Source organism: Alosa alosa, chromosome 4, assembly GCF_017589495.1.
Source record: "Alosa alosa isolate M-15738 ecotype Scorff River chromosome 4, AALO_Geno_1.1, whole genome shotgun sequence".
Taxonomy (NCBI): Eukaryota; Metazoa; Chordata; class Actinopteri; order Clupeiformes; family Clupeidae; genus Alosa; species Alosa alosa.
Window position 1 is genome coordinate 21,419,042 of NC_063192.1, and position 13,591 is coordinate 21,432,632.

Here is a 13,591-nt window from a genome sequence, read left to right on the forward strand (position 1 = left end):
ACAATGGGTAAGTGTGAGTTTTCTGAGGACTAACAACTTAATAATAAATAATAAAGCCTGGTTAGCTATCTAAAATAGGAAAATGTGTACAGCCCTAGGTCTTATGGCGCCCATGTCTTGTCACAGTCTTCTGCAACATAATAGCATATTATATTATATTATATTAATATAACTTTAAAATATTTTATTTAAATAATAAACGTTGACTTTCCCCATTGCTGAAATTAGGGCTCTGTCAATGAGCAATGTGTCGCATGCATTACCTAAAGCTATTGTGTGACGTAGGAGCGTTCAACTGATGGACTGATGTTTGTGCTTAGGAGGATCTTTGTCACAGTAGAATTAGATCAAAAAGAATCAAATAGATTTTGCCTTAATGAAAAAAGTTGCTTTAGGTAGACTTTAGACTTTTCCATAATTTAAGTTAGGGCCCCTATTGTTTTTGTGTCTTTGAGGTCAAATCCCTGACATGTGGTACGACATCTCCTTTTGATATAAAGTCTACGAGCTCTGCTCAGTGAAAACAAAACCTTGTGGTTGTATTTATTAACTGAAAACTATTGACAACAGCTGGATTGAGTGAGTGCCTGTACAAACTGCCAAGTGGCTCAGAAAAATGACCTGACTAAATTAATATTAAGTGTCATTTTTAATTCACTTCAGTTGTCCACGCGTTTGTTTTAACCGAACTAGAAGTGGCCGCAATGTAGAGAATATGGTCAGAAAAATCTACCGAGAAGTTTGGAAATTTGAGTATGGAAAAATTATGGAATTTTGAAATGGAAAATGTGTAGGAATTCAAATCTGGCCCTGGTTTTATCTTTAAAAAGGATTGATTTATACTTTTGTCAGAGGTAGAGAGCACAAATTCAGGTTCAGGAGAAAAATACAGATCTGTGAAGTGCTTAGAGACATATTCATATGTTATAGTCTTAATAGAAATCAAATGGATATGAACTGAGGTGACCAAAGGCTGTACCCTAGACTGTGACACAACCCTGCGCACGGCACGAGTCCCTATGGTAAAACTGAGAGCACATTTCTGGGCGAATATGGGATTTGACTTCGCTGCGCCCCAAATCACCCCCTCAGCCGAGCGCTGATAAATGACGCTGCTTTTGCAAATGAGAGTCATATTTCCACAACGCTCACCATAACTGTCACCTCTCCATGGTGGGGAGGGGTTTCCATCTCTGTCACACTGAAGTTCAGATGAACAAACGGCAGCCATTTCTTAAACCCCCTGCCTCGGTGCGGGTAACATCACTGACAGACGGATGCCCTCAGCTCTTGAGTCTTGGCATGATATTTGTTTTATTACAAAAATCCCGGAAAACATAAATCGAACACCATCTTACAGGCAATATAAAAACAAGAGCGAGAGAGTCTACTGCTGGTGGGGGAGTGGGCAAGGGGCATTGTGACAGGTGGTCTGGGCGGTGATGGAGTTTCCCCCTGGTGGTCTGGGCACACTCCAGGCTGGCAGGCTGAGTGACGGTGGGAATGAGGAAGGATGGTCTGGAGTAATTGTGGAGCGGAGGCGGGCGTGCTGCGGGGGTGGGCACGCACGCATCAGTGGTCCACTCCGCCCACGTAGTGACAGATGGAGTCATAGTCCAGCGTGAACACCTGCTCCTCATAGCGGTCCAGCTGCACCATGGCCCGACACCTCTCTTTGTCCCGCCTCAGAATTCGCCCCACCTGAGAGACACACACACACACACGCACACACGCACACGTTAATGCTTAGGTAAGCTTTATTTACAAGCTTCCCATTTCCACATGAATCACATACATAGCTGATCAGGCTAGGCCTTATTTCAATATGATGACACTAATCTTTCTATATATATATATTATTCTGAAGGCTCCAGCTATTATTTACACACAAGATCTGCAATTTTAATTTCACACACCTCCAGTATTATTGTAGGAAAAAATGCTTATTATGGAAAAAGGTGTTCCTCTGCTTTCTTGATTGTTTTTTTTCCCAAAGATCCAATAGAACAGACATACACTCTCTGCTTTTACTTTATTTGCTTTTACTTTATTTGCCCTTCTAATTGTTCTCACAGACTAGGACAAAACAGCCCTGGCACAACCAATCACATGAAGAGATCACATGACTAGCTCTAGCTATGTTGAAATCAAATTCTGTAGTAACACTGGACCTGAAGAGATGTTTGGGCGACCCTACATGATGTTGGGACAATCATGTTCTAATCTAAAGGATATACATGATGTTGAGACAATCGTGTTCTAATCTAAAGGATATACATGATGTTGGGACAATCATGTTCTAATCTAAAGGATATACATGATGTTGAGACAATCATGTTCTAATCTAAAGGATATACATGATGTTGGGACAATCATGTTCTAATCTAAAGGATATACATGATGTTGGGCAACCCTGTTCTAAAGGACATACATGATGTTGGGCAACCTTGTTCTAAAGGACATACATGATGTTGGGCAACCCTGTTCTAAAGGGCATAGTGGACATGAGTGATGTCACCCGTACCTGTCCTCTGTGTTGCCCCAGCACCACCATGATGTAGTCGGTGTCACTCTTCGGAACTATGGTCTCCAACATGGTTTGTTTCACATCTGTGGGGAAGAGAGAGAGAGAGAGAAAAGAGAGAGAGAGAGAGAGAGAGAGAGAGAGAGAGAATGAGTGTGTGAGAGGGAGAGAGAGAAAGAGAGGTGCAAGTGCAAGCAACAGGAATTGGAGGGTTTTTGTTTTTAAACAGACGGTTTATTATTTCACTCGCTAACTCAACACTAAATGGTTCATGGCTCAAATGGAATCATTGGGGCATTTCACCATGCATCTTGACAAACTACATTAAGACACCGTAAGCACTTAGGTACCAAATGTGTACTGTGTTTTTGATAGTGTTCCTTGGGTAGTACGTTATCAAATGTCTTGTGCTTACCGTCCAGCAGTCGCCCCTCCTCTGTGCGACACACGCAGGTGTAAGGGGTCAGCACGTCCTCCACCCTCATCTGAGATCAAACAAGGACACGCATCTAAGCAACTGCTACTGACAATAAGCATGACATGGAAATTCCAGTGATACCAGGAGGAATATTGATCACCATTAGGGTTGCAAAGGGGCGGAACATTTCCGGTTTCCGGAAACTTACCATGGGAAGTTAAGGTGGGGAATTTTGGAAATATTCCAAATGGGAAACTTTCATGGAATTAAAGGAAATTATGGGAATTAATGGAGATTTACGGGAATTAACTGGGAATTTTGGGTAATTCAAACAAACTGTTTCATATACAAATATTAACATTTTGTTTTGTAATAAGCAATATGATTACATGTTAGTTTTTTCGCTTAGCTTAGCATACAAAGCTAGCTAGCATGCTAGCGGGAATCCCATTCTCTGCCTATGGTTTACTAAGTATAAGTATAAGTATATATACTCTTTTGATCCCGTGAGGGAAATTTGGTCTCTGCATTTATCCCAATCCGTGAATTAGTGAAACACACTCAGCACACAGTGAACACACAGTGAGGTGAAGCACACACTAATCCCGGCACAGTGAGCTGCCTGCAACAACAGCGGCGCTTGGGGAGCAGTGAGGAGTTAGGTGCCTTGCTCAAGGGCACTTCAGCCGCACCTACTGGTAGGGGTTCGAACCGGCAACCCTCCGTTACAAGTCCGAAGCACTAACTTTGCTAATTTTGCAACCCTAATCACCATTGACCTGATAATTCACATTCACAAAACACCAAATGTTTTTTTGTCCTGCAAATCTGTTAGTAAGTTGGAATGTAAGCATCGCCGTATGAGACCGATTTGTTGAAGATAAAATGTTGGCAATGGCAATGATAAAACAATCAGCCCACAACCAGTCAACACAGGAGCATGATGCTCTGAATTCAAGCGTACATTTCAGCAACTAAGCAAACACCTACATTCAAAGTAAAACCTGAAGCCATACAGACACATCCAACACATTATACCTTCAGCAGACAATAATGTGTGTATGATTTGTTTAGATAATGACTGGTGAAGGTGTGTGTATGATTTGTTTAGATAATGACTGGTGAAGGTGTGTGTCTCTATACCTTTGAGTTGTAGTAGCGGCCCCCTTTAAACACCTTGTCGATGAATCGCACTCTCAGATCTCTCTGTAGCCAGGTGGGGGCGGGTGGGGCCAGCCGTGACTCTTTCTGGGGCGGAGGCTTGTCCCTGGGGGTGGGGAGAGGGATGTCAGTGATGGATGACTGTGGGGGAATCACCCCTAAAGATGGCACTTGGCCCTCCGCGGCCGTCATGTCGATACGAGCACGCAAGCTCTAGCGGATACCTGATTAAAATCTTCCCTCGGAGCAGTCAATAACACAAGCATCACCCCACTCTGCTCCACCCAGGGCAGCCAGCGCTCTCAGGAGAAGTGTCAGTTTCACAAGGGCTTTAACCAGATTATGGAGAGCAGGCTCTAAATCATGACTAGTGTTTGCAGTCTATTGGGGCAGCTGGCTTACCGATCTGAGCTCGGCTCGTGATGCTTCCTCTTGCGGTCGTCTCGATCTCTGTCTCGGTCCTTTCCTCCGTCTCGATCTCTGTCTCTGTCTCGTTCGCGGTTTCTCTCCGACGGTCTGTCCTTCGTCCGCTCGTCTTTCCCGTTTCGCGTAGACTCCTTCTCTTCTAGTCGCTCCTGCTCCCTCTCTCTCGCTTTCTCCTTTTCTTTCTCTTTCTCCTTGTGGGCTTTGCTGAGGCGACCTGGTCACAGACAGATACCGGGTGTTATTTTAGGAAGATATTGGGGGCAAGCCGGTATCACTGCCTGGATGTTTACAGCTGTGTTAGGAAATAATGGACTCTGATGTGAAATATGAGTCTAATACAGCATCAGTGAATTATAATATCTGGATTCAGATTAGTTTGGCTAACAGACTGTGTGGGAGTGTCTCTCTCTCTCTCTCTCCCTGTGTGTGTGTGTAAACCCTCAAAACTGCTGCTTGTGTGATTACAGAAAATAAACCTTGGGGAGCCTGAGGTTGTTTGGTGTTTAAACGACCGACTCCAGATAGATCCGAGTTTGCTATTGGCTCAAATGTCAGCTGTCAAAGTCAAACCAGTTCTTAAAAATCAGCGACTCAACCCCCACCTTCCCTTCTCTCCTCACCCTCTCTGACCTTCAGAGCCTCTGTCTGTCACTCAGCGAGCTTTCTAGAATGTTATAGAGGAGAGGAGAAGAGAAACAGGTACCGGTCAAGCCCCTTTTCACCATAAACACGATGACATGGCTACACCAAACCAGCATGAGATGAGTTTCCACGCCAATCAACAGGGTTCGGTTCCAACTGATTTTCCACTATTTACAGGTCAACACTGGGAGTGTATGTTAGGTGATGGATGCTGGTGTGAGTCATTAGGTGAACTCGGATTCAACTGTGACAGAGAATTAGCTTAGCCCTTCAGCAGAGGTGTTTTGAATATTCTAACAGAAGATTCTCTGTTCCGCAACGGTAAGGTTCTAAAATTCCATGTTGAATTCAATGAGCCCAGATATTCTTAAGAATGTTAAATTTCCAACATTCCCATCACCGGCTTAAGGGTTGACCCAGAAGACTCTGGGTTGACCCATGTCCGGTGTTTTAGGCTGTCAGCAATATACTTAGTGCCCTGAGAGATGAGACTGACTTTGAATTTGACTGTTTTTGAGGCGCCTCTTTTGAGGGTTTGTAACTTACCAAAGTTCCTTTTCTGGTTGTGGTGAAACTAAATGATGTTCACTAACAAAGGACTCGTGGCAACACTTATGCTTTTGGCACAACTACCTGAGGTATTTCTGGCAATTCTTTTGGTGCTTTCTTCTCTGTAATTTGCATAAGGTGATACTGACGTACTGCGTAAGTCGTGGTGTTTGTGGTACTTTGTGTATTAAGTGGGTTTGTGTATTAAGAAGTGTCTGCTTTGAGGTTGACATACTGAGGTCTTTGCTGTTTTTCTCATACTCCTTGCGGGTTACCAGGCGTAGAGAGTGCTGGCTGATTGTCGCCGTCTTGCCGCCAATGGCCAGCTTCATCACCACGCGTGCGTTGTCTGGATCAACCCCCTCGATCTGAAAGGAGAGGACAAGAGACGGCACAGCTGTCTGATCAGCTCAGTCACTCACAAAACCCAACACACTTCGGGCCAACAGATCAAACACAGCGGCCCAACAGATTAACACACACCAGCCCAACAGTTCAAACACGAAAACCCAAAGCTTTTTCACATCTCTTCTGGACATTCTGCTCATACTCAACTCCAAAACAGTATCCACACTGCTCAGGTAACACAAGGTTTAAAATAGGATGATGAGAAAGGATTTAAAACAAAAAAGTACAAAGAAAATAGAACCAGCACTCTCTGAAAACTCTACAAGCCTGTTTTATTAACATCTTAATTAACCGTCGAGTTTTGGGGGAATGTTGAGTGTCTTTAAATCATGTGACAAACACTCTTCAAACAAATGTGTTGAAAATAACACAACATGTTGTTTTTTAACACACATCTATATCCAGATAGGGACAACACAGTTTGTGTTGTTTCTAACGTATTTGTTTTAAGAGTGAATAAACTGCACAGCTTCAGTGGAGGACTACTTTGCTGCTAATGACTAATGAACATTATTAGATACTATTGCATACTACACCAGGGGTGTATACCCACGGGTACATCAGCCACGATCAGGGAGTGGCAGTATCTTTCCTTGACTGCACTCCTATCTGCCAATGGGAATGTCTCAACCGCATCATCATCATACCCGAGCAGCATCCCTAGTCCTCAGCTGGGGATGATGGCTTAGCAGCGCTCCGTAATATACTACTCCCCAGAGCAGGGTGTGTCTCTCTCTCTCTCTGTGTGTGTGTGTGTGTGTGTGTGTGTGTGTGTGTGTGTGTGTGTGTGTGTGTGTGTGTGTGTGTGTGTGTGTGTGTGTGTGTGCGTGTGTGTGTACGTCGTCACCTTGCCATAGAGTTCCTTGTGCGCACCACTCTCCACCAGCACGCAGGCCCCCGGCCCCAGCACCAACTGCTCGTCCTCCTCCTTGCGCTCCTCACCAGGCTTGGGGGGCCGCTTGGGCCGGCCGGGCTCCAGGTCTTTGATGGACGAGCGATCAGCCCCCAGACCCAGCCCCTTGGGCCGCAGCTGGGCCTCCTTGGGCTTCACGTCCCTGAGAGGGAGGAGAGAAGAGACGGGCAGAGACAAGAGGGGGAGTACAGAGACAGAGAGGGAGGGAGGAGGAGAGATGGAGAGATGGAGAGAGGGAGGGAGGAGGCAGAGACAGAGAGCGAGAGAGACAGAGAGAGAGAGAGAGAGAGAGAGAGAGAGATGGGGTGATGAGTTAAAGGAGGCAGAGGAGGCATACACAGAAATGTGTTTACAATGTGTGAGACAGCATTACAAAATATCAGGGAGGGTAGCAATAAAAAATGGTCCTCCATATTTCAATCTTCTGTAAAGCTGCTGAAGTGACATCATCTACAAAGTGACACAGCAAAACAAATGAAATCTGACCCCACATTTCCCCCAGTAATTGTTTATTCATGAGGTCATTCCTCCTACATTCCCAAACCGAGGTTCGTGCTTAATAACTCGAGGAAGTGCGATTTGGTGGCGAGTAGAAGAATACAGTAGGTGCTACACAAACATAAACAAAAGGCTGTCAGACCACAGCCCAGGTAAGCACAGTCTTCTTCAGGCATTTTAAAAGCAAGTGACAGGTGTCAACTCCGCAGCAAACAAATACACTTCACACTTTAGAAATAATGACGCCTTTGCTACCAGAGCCTGCTGGCGTAAATGAGAATATAACTGAATTGTACCAGAGACCATTTTGTTTGGTTTGCTATGGGGCAGAACAACGTCAACACACAGCAGACGAAACTGCAGCATCAGCCTGTACCAGGATTTTTAAGCCTTCACACCATTAATCTATTGTTCTTAATGAGAGACACTTAAATATGAGAAAGTAGCCGGGGGTGGGAGGTGGGATGTGTGGTTGGACTGTGTGGCTTTCTTTATAGCTTTGACATGGTTGTTTAATAACTTTATTTTTGGATGACAAAGCGAACCGTCTGACAGTGTGATCTCGGGGTACAATATTTCAAAGCATCAGTCAGCTTGGATTAACATTATCATCCATTCACAGTGTGGCATGTGATATAAACAAACAAAAAAACAAAAAACAAATAACTGACAGGGTGTAGACAAAGGATCATATCCACACCCTATGAGACGGATGATGCCTCCATGCCTGATTATTTACAGGCCGTCTTTTCAGTGGGAATTAGATTTTGTACTAAAAGCTTCTTTGAAAAGCATCACAAGCACTGACACTACACAAGAATTAATGTCAAGAGGAAGGATGACCCCCCCCACACACACACACTTCTTAATCCAAGAATAGCTTATCTAATGTTACAGAATCAAGGAAAAGAAAACAAAAATGAGAGGAGAAAAGGAAAAGTAATCAATATTGGCACAAGAGCAAGCTGGCCTGGCCAGGGACCCATGATTCTTTTCTGTTCTCTCCATTCTATCCCATCCCATTTAGGACGGTCGGTCAGTCGACTTTCATGTATGACAGGCAAAAGCAAATGGGCTCTTAAGCACATGAGATTACAACTGCTATGATTTTTGATTCTTTCCCTGCTCTTGGGATATAAAAATATATTATAATCTCTTGCCACTGCTCTCGGAGGGGCTCGGAGTGGGTGAGATAATCCACCGGACGGATGGATGTTCACAGGAACCTGATGCAGCATATGCTACCACAGCAGCCCCAGAGAGTAAAAAAAAAATTGACATCAGAGGTGTGGTCACATGCATCGAGCCGGACTGATGGGGCCCTCATACCAGCATGCCATCTCTGTGCCCGCCATGGTGGTAGTGACACAGACGTTACTGTACATCAACTGGGGTCATTCATTACACACGTTCAATTCAGGGGGGCCAATTCTCCCCTATAGAGCCACAGCCTAACCAGCCCAGCCCAGCCCAGCGCAGCCCAGCCAAGCCCAGCCCAATCTCACTGAGTGGATCTCTCACAATCTCCAACAATCATATTAAATGCAGACAGATGTTCCTATTTCAGCTTGAGCAAAACAACAGCACAGACCCAGAACAACATTCCGAACGTGAAATCTCACAAAGGTTGCCATAACAACTAAATGACTTGCTGCGTGATGAGCACTTGACAGGATCAATTGAGGAAGCATTTAGGACGGCCTCGGAACTGAATTGTGGCACACGCCGAATTTTCAAAAGATCTAGCTTTGAATCTCACATTGCACAGCCACTGTAGGGCTTCATTACAAAATCAAACAATAAATATGAGAGAGAGAGTGAGAGAGAGTGAGAGAGAGAGAGCTTGAAAGAGAGTGTGAAATGAAAAACAGGAACAGAAAGAGTAAGATGAAGAAGAGAAGGCGTACTGTTTGAACGTGCGTCCGATGCCCTCTCCTTGCTTCCAGCCCATTCCTCGGATCATGGCCATGCCATAGGCCTCCACCGGGACCTGCTCATAGTCCGCCTCTGTGGACTGACAAGGCAAATCACATTAGTTATTTTTTCTCTCTCTCACTCACTCACACACACACACACACACACAGGCAGCCTGTGGTGTCTGTCTGACAAATTGCATTATTTACACAAACACAGTTACACAACAACCACAAAAAATGCAACACTACTCTTTAGACTAATTGGGCAAATCACACAGTGAACGTACATGCACAATGTAACACTGCAGGGACGTTACATTGTGATAAACAGATAGGCTTCACATACAAACTCACAAAACAAACAAACAAACAATAACTCCTCATTCTTTGGTTTGACAGAGCAAATCCTATCATGGTCACACAAAACATACCGTGCAGTGCAGTAACATTTTGCAGACTAACAGGGCAAATTATATTAGATGCACACACACACACACACACACACCATGTGCTGCATACCCTTCTGTGGGCTAACAAGAGAAATCACATTAAGCATAGAGAGTCTGAGGGGAGAGATGGGCAGACTGGCAGAGACAGTCAGCATACATCACTGTTGTTTCAACTGACAGAGGAAAGCTCATTACAGCCTGACAATGTACAAGTCAGAAAATGTAAAGCCAGAGTCTATACAGTAACAAGAGATCTCATCAGGGCAGGCACAGCGTCTCTGTCTGTTAGTCTCTCTCTGTCTCATACACCATTAAGCAGTATTTGCTCATATGATATTGACGTGTTCGCCCTAATTGGTATGTGAATCTCTCATTTGAATAATTACACTTATGCCGTGCGACTACCACAGTACAAAATCAATCTATCCCGAGGCACAAATAGATTGCTTTTCAAGTACAGCACAGAGATTGTAGTACATCGTTTTAACACACCATTTACCAAAGGCTATTTTGAACACTCTTCCAAACACCCTGATCTTAATCCATACAGGCTACAGGCTACGTGCTAGTGGTAGCCTGCTAAACACTGCCACGCTAGCTGTAGCAGAGACACGAGGGCATCTCTGGAGATGGCACGGCAGGGCTATTTATTTCCACCTGCTGCAGAACGGAATGCATGGGGTGACAGGGCTGCCAACAGGCGGATACGCAACTGCTTAACCGCAGTCCCTAGGTAACCAGGGAGATGGAGAGGAGGAAGAGATGCGTAGAGAGACCGACAGAGAGGGAGAGAGAGCGGGAGAGAGGGAAGAGAGAGACAGAGAGAGAGAGCGTGAGGGAGTGAGAGAGAGAGAGAACATTAGGAGTGAGTGAGTGAGGAAGAGGAATAACAGAGAGAGGGAGTAGGGAGGGAACAAGCTTATTTTGCTGATAGTGCATTTTAGACATTAGTGAGTGTGTGTGTTTAAGTGTGTGTGTGTGCTGTTTGTGCGTGTATGTGTGTTTATGTGTGTATGTGTGCATATTCTCTGCAGGGAACTCTATCACACACAAGACATAAACATAGACACACATGTAAGGGAACACACACACACACACACACACCATGAGAGCACATCCATGATCTATTTTAAGCAAATTTGCACTGCTGTGTGGCGGAATGATCTTGAGTCGTCCTGCTGACACAGAGCTATGCAGATGAGCCAGGCTGGACGGCCCCATCAGTGAACACGTCCTAACAAGCAAAGCTCCAGCACAAATACATTTCCAATGTCCCGCCAGGACAACTGTAAATACCTGTGTCATGGCATCCCACTCTCGCTCTGACACCAAACAAACAGAGAAAAGACTAACTCTGCAGTGTACACACACACACACACACACACAAGCACACGCTAACGCTCATGTTCAAACACTGGCTTAGTTCTGGTTGGACAGTCATGAGATGCAACAGTCAGCACACATTCTCACAGTCAACCCGTCGGCTACATGCGGGTAGGTGACCACACCACTGCAGACACAGATCTGACTCACGCTTTGGCCAACGTCACGTTTTGGCCAAACATCGGAGCCACGCTCACCCGTCACTCCTGATCGCTCCTGACCTTTTTTTCTCCTCACGGTACTTTTCCGTTCACCTCAAATTTCCTACCTCCACCAAAGATTGTTATGAATAGTCTTGCTTCATCAACAGTCTTTGCTTCCACCACCTAACCCCTAATCAGTCACACCACCATCAAGCGTTCTGTTTTATTTGCATATTTAGACCACATCTATCTTTTCGATCATCCTCTCCATCCTGCTGCTATCCTGACACTCTCTCTTGCTTCAAACAACTTCTGGCAGAACATATCCAGTCACATTTGTAACTAGGCCACATAAAACTACATTCACCTACAATCTTCACAATTCAAAGCATTTGCAGAGGAATCTGGACATCAGTTATGCCAACATAAGAGGGGAGAAATCTGACAGCATCATCTCACACATCACCATTTTACCAACACCTCTTTAAATCTTTAGGACGACTATGCTATGCTCACACCACCACTGGAATCAGTTTCATGACCCATCCCATCACTGGTCTTCAACCAATCCAGTTTCTGGGTTCTGTTCCCTCAAGTCAGCTGATCTCAAGACCTCACATTTTATATTACATTTAGGCATTTAGCTGATTTAGCTTTTATCCAAAGCGACTTACAAAAAGGGGAACAATCAAGGTAAAGTGGGACAAGGACATGTTAGTGCAGCAATAAGTACTACTCGCAGTGAATCCTCAAAGCCCTCTGGCCCACCCATCTTTGAGTCTTACCGACTCTGGCCGCAGGTCCACCTTGATGAGGTCTCCATCCTCAAAGCCCTCTGGGGCTTGGTTCTGCATGAGCAGAGGGATGGCCAAATTGGGGTCTGATTGATCACCATTCTTCCATTCGTCCAGCTGCTTCCTGGATTCTGGAACACATATTGGAGAGTGATATTGTGTTACATAACATAGAAATGGCTGAAATCACTACTAGACTATAACATTAAAGAACACCAGAATAATATTCACTAATGTTCTTAATGACTTCAGGGTGTAAATAAACAACACTTTTACAAAAAAGATAGTAAGCACTGAAAAAGAGTAACAGTTAACTAGTTTGGAGACAAGGCGTTTTCAACAGTAACGTTATGAGGTATGACCCCCTGACCTGACTCAACATAAAAACCAACACACACACACCTTCGATTAGCTCTTTGACAGCTAGAGATTCAACCGTGTCTTCTTCTCCCAATGCAGAGTTCTCCTTTGAATCTTCTTTCTCGCCGGGTTTGGCATCGTCCTTATACCAGCGGTTTTTGCGTATCAGTGGGATGATCAGCTCTGTTGGTTTCTCCTGTGTTGGTTTGGTGCTGTGTGGATTGTAGGAGCAAAACGACCATGACACCAACACTGACACTTGACACCAACAATAAGTCCATCATACAGTGAAACAATTCAGATGTTCATTATTCTGTAAAATTGTGTACATTTACCAGGCTAACACGGGTATTGCTAACTACACCTGACCAACTGCATGACTAACGTTTGACTATCGTTACTAACTTCACTAGCAGCTGGCTCTATGCTAGCGAGACTATGGCTGGTTGATATTACTAACCGGCTAATTGCAATGCACCCGTTAAACGGTACACGGTCTTTATCAGACACCGGGTGAAGGAGCCAAGAAAACACTACTTATTTAATTAAGTTGTTATCTAGCTAGAAACATTAATAATTTTCTGTCAACCTGGCATAATTAGCGATAACGAATGCATTGACTCCTAGCTTGCTAACAGCTAACTTAGGTAACATACCCTTTCAGTTGTTTCTCATCTACTTCAATCAAAAAATCTCGCTCCTCTTCTTTGCTGGATTTTGCTTTAGTTATAGTTTTGCTAAATCCAAAGGAGATAGGCCCAACTTTCTTCCCCTCTTCATTTGGCTTGGTGTCAGTATCAACGATGCTATCGAGTCCATGTTCAGGACGCGAGGACGCCATAGTTGAGGGATGTTTTCCTCTGTCAGGAGAGATGAGTAGGAAGAATTCTGGGTAATGTAGTGTTGCCACCCAGGACAATTTATGGCCGAAGAGAGGATTAAATAATACAACTCCAACAAGGCAGCACTGTGAGTGTCACAACGTAATCTGATCATCTACAATGCTA

At 44.5% G+C, this 13,591-nt stretch overlaps 1 protein-coding gene across 1 annotated transcript; it reads right to left on the reverse strand.

The window, feature by feature from the left end:
• Nucleotides 1-1,290: 1,290 nt before the first annotated feature.
• gpkow (G patch domain and KOW motifs) lies at nt 1,291-13,444 on the reverse strand. The gene is made up of 11 exons (XM_048240744.1): nt 13,241-13,444; nt 12,627-12,796; nt 12,216-12,355; nt 9,447-9,553; nt 6,976-7,183; nt 5,956-6,088; nt 4,506-4,743; nt 4,086-4,209; nt 2,940-3,009; nt 2,525-2,610; nt 1,291-1,701 (listed from the first exon to the last, which is right to left on the reverse strand). The coding sequence occupies exons 1-11, from the start codon at nt 13,423-13,425 to the stop codon at nt 1,573-1,575; spliced, it is 1,590 nt and encodes a 529-aa protein (XP_048096701.1). The 5' UTR covers nt 13,426-13,444; the 3' UTR covers nt 1,291-1,572.
• Nucleotides 13,445-13,591: the final 147 nt, after the last annotated feature.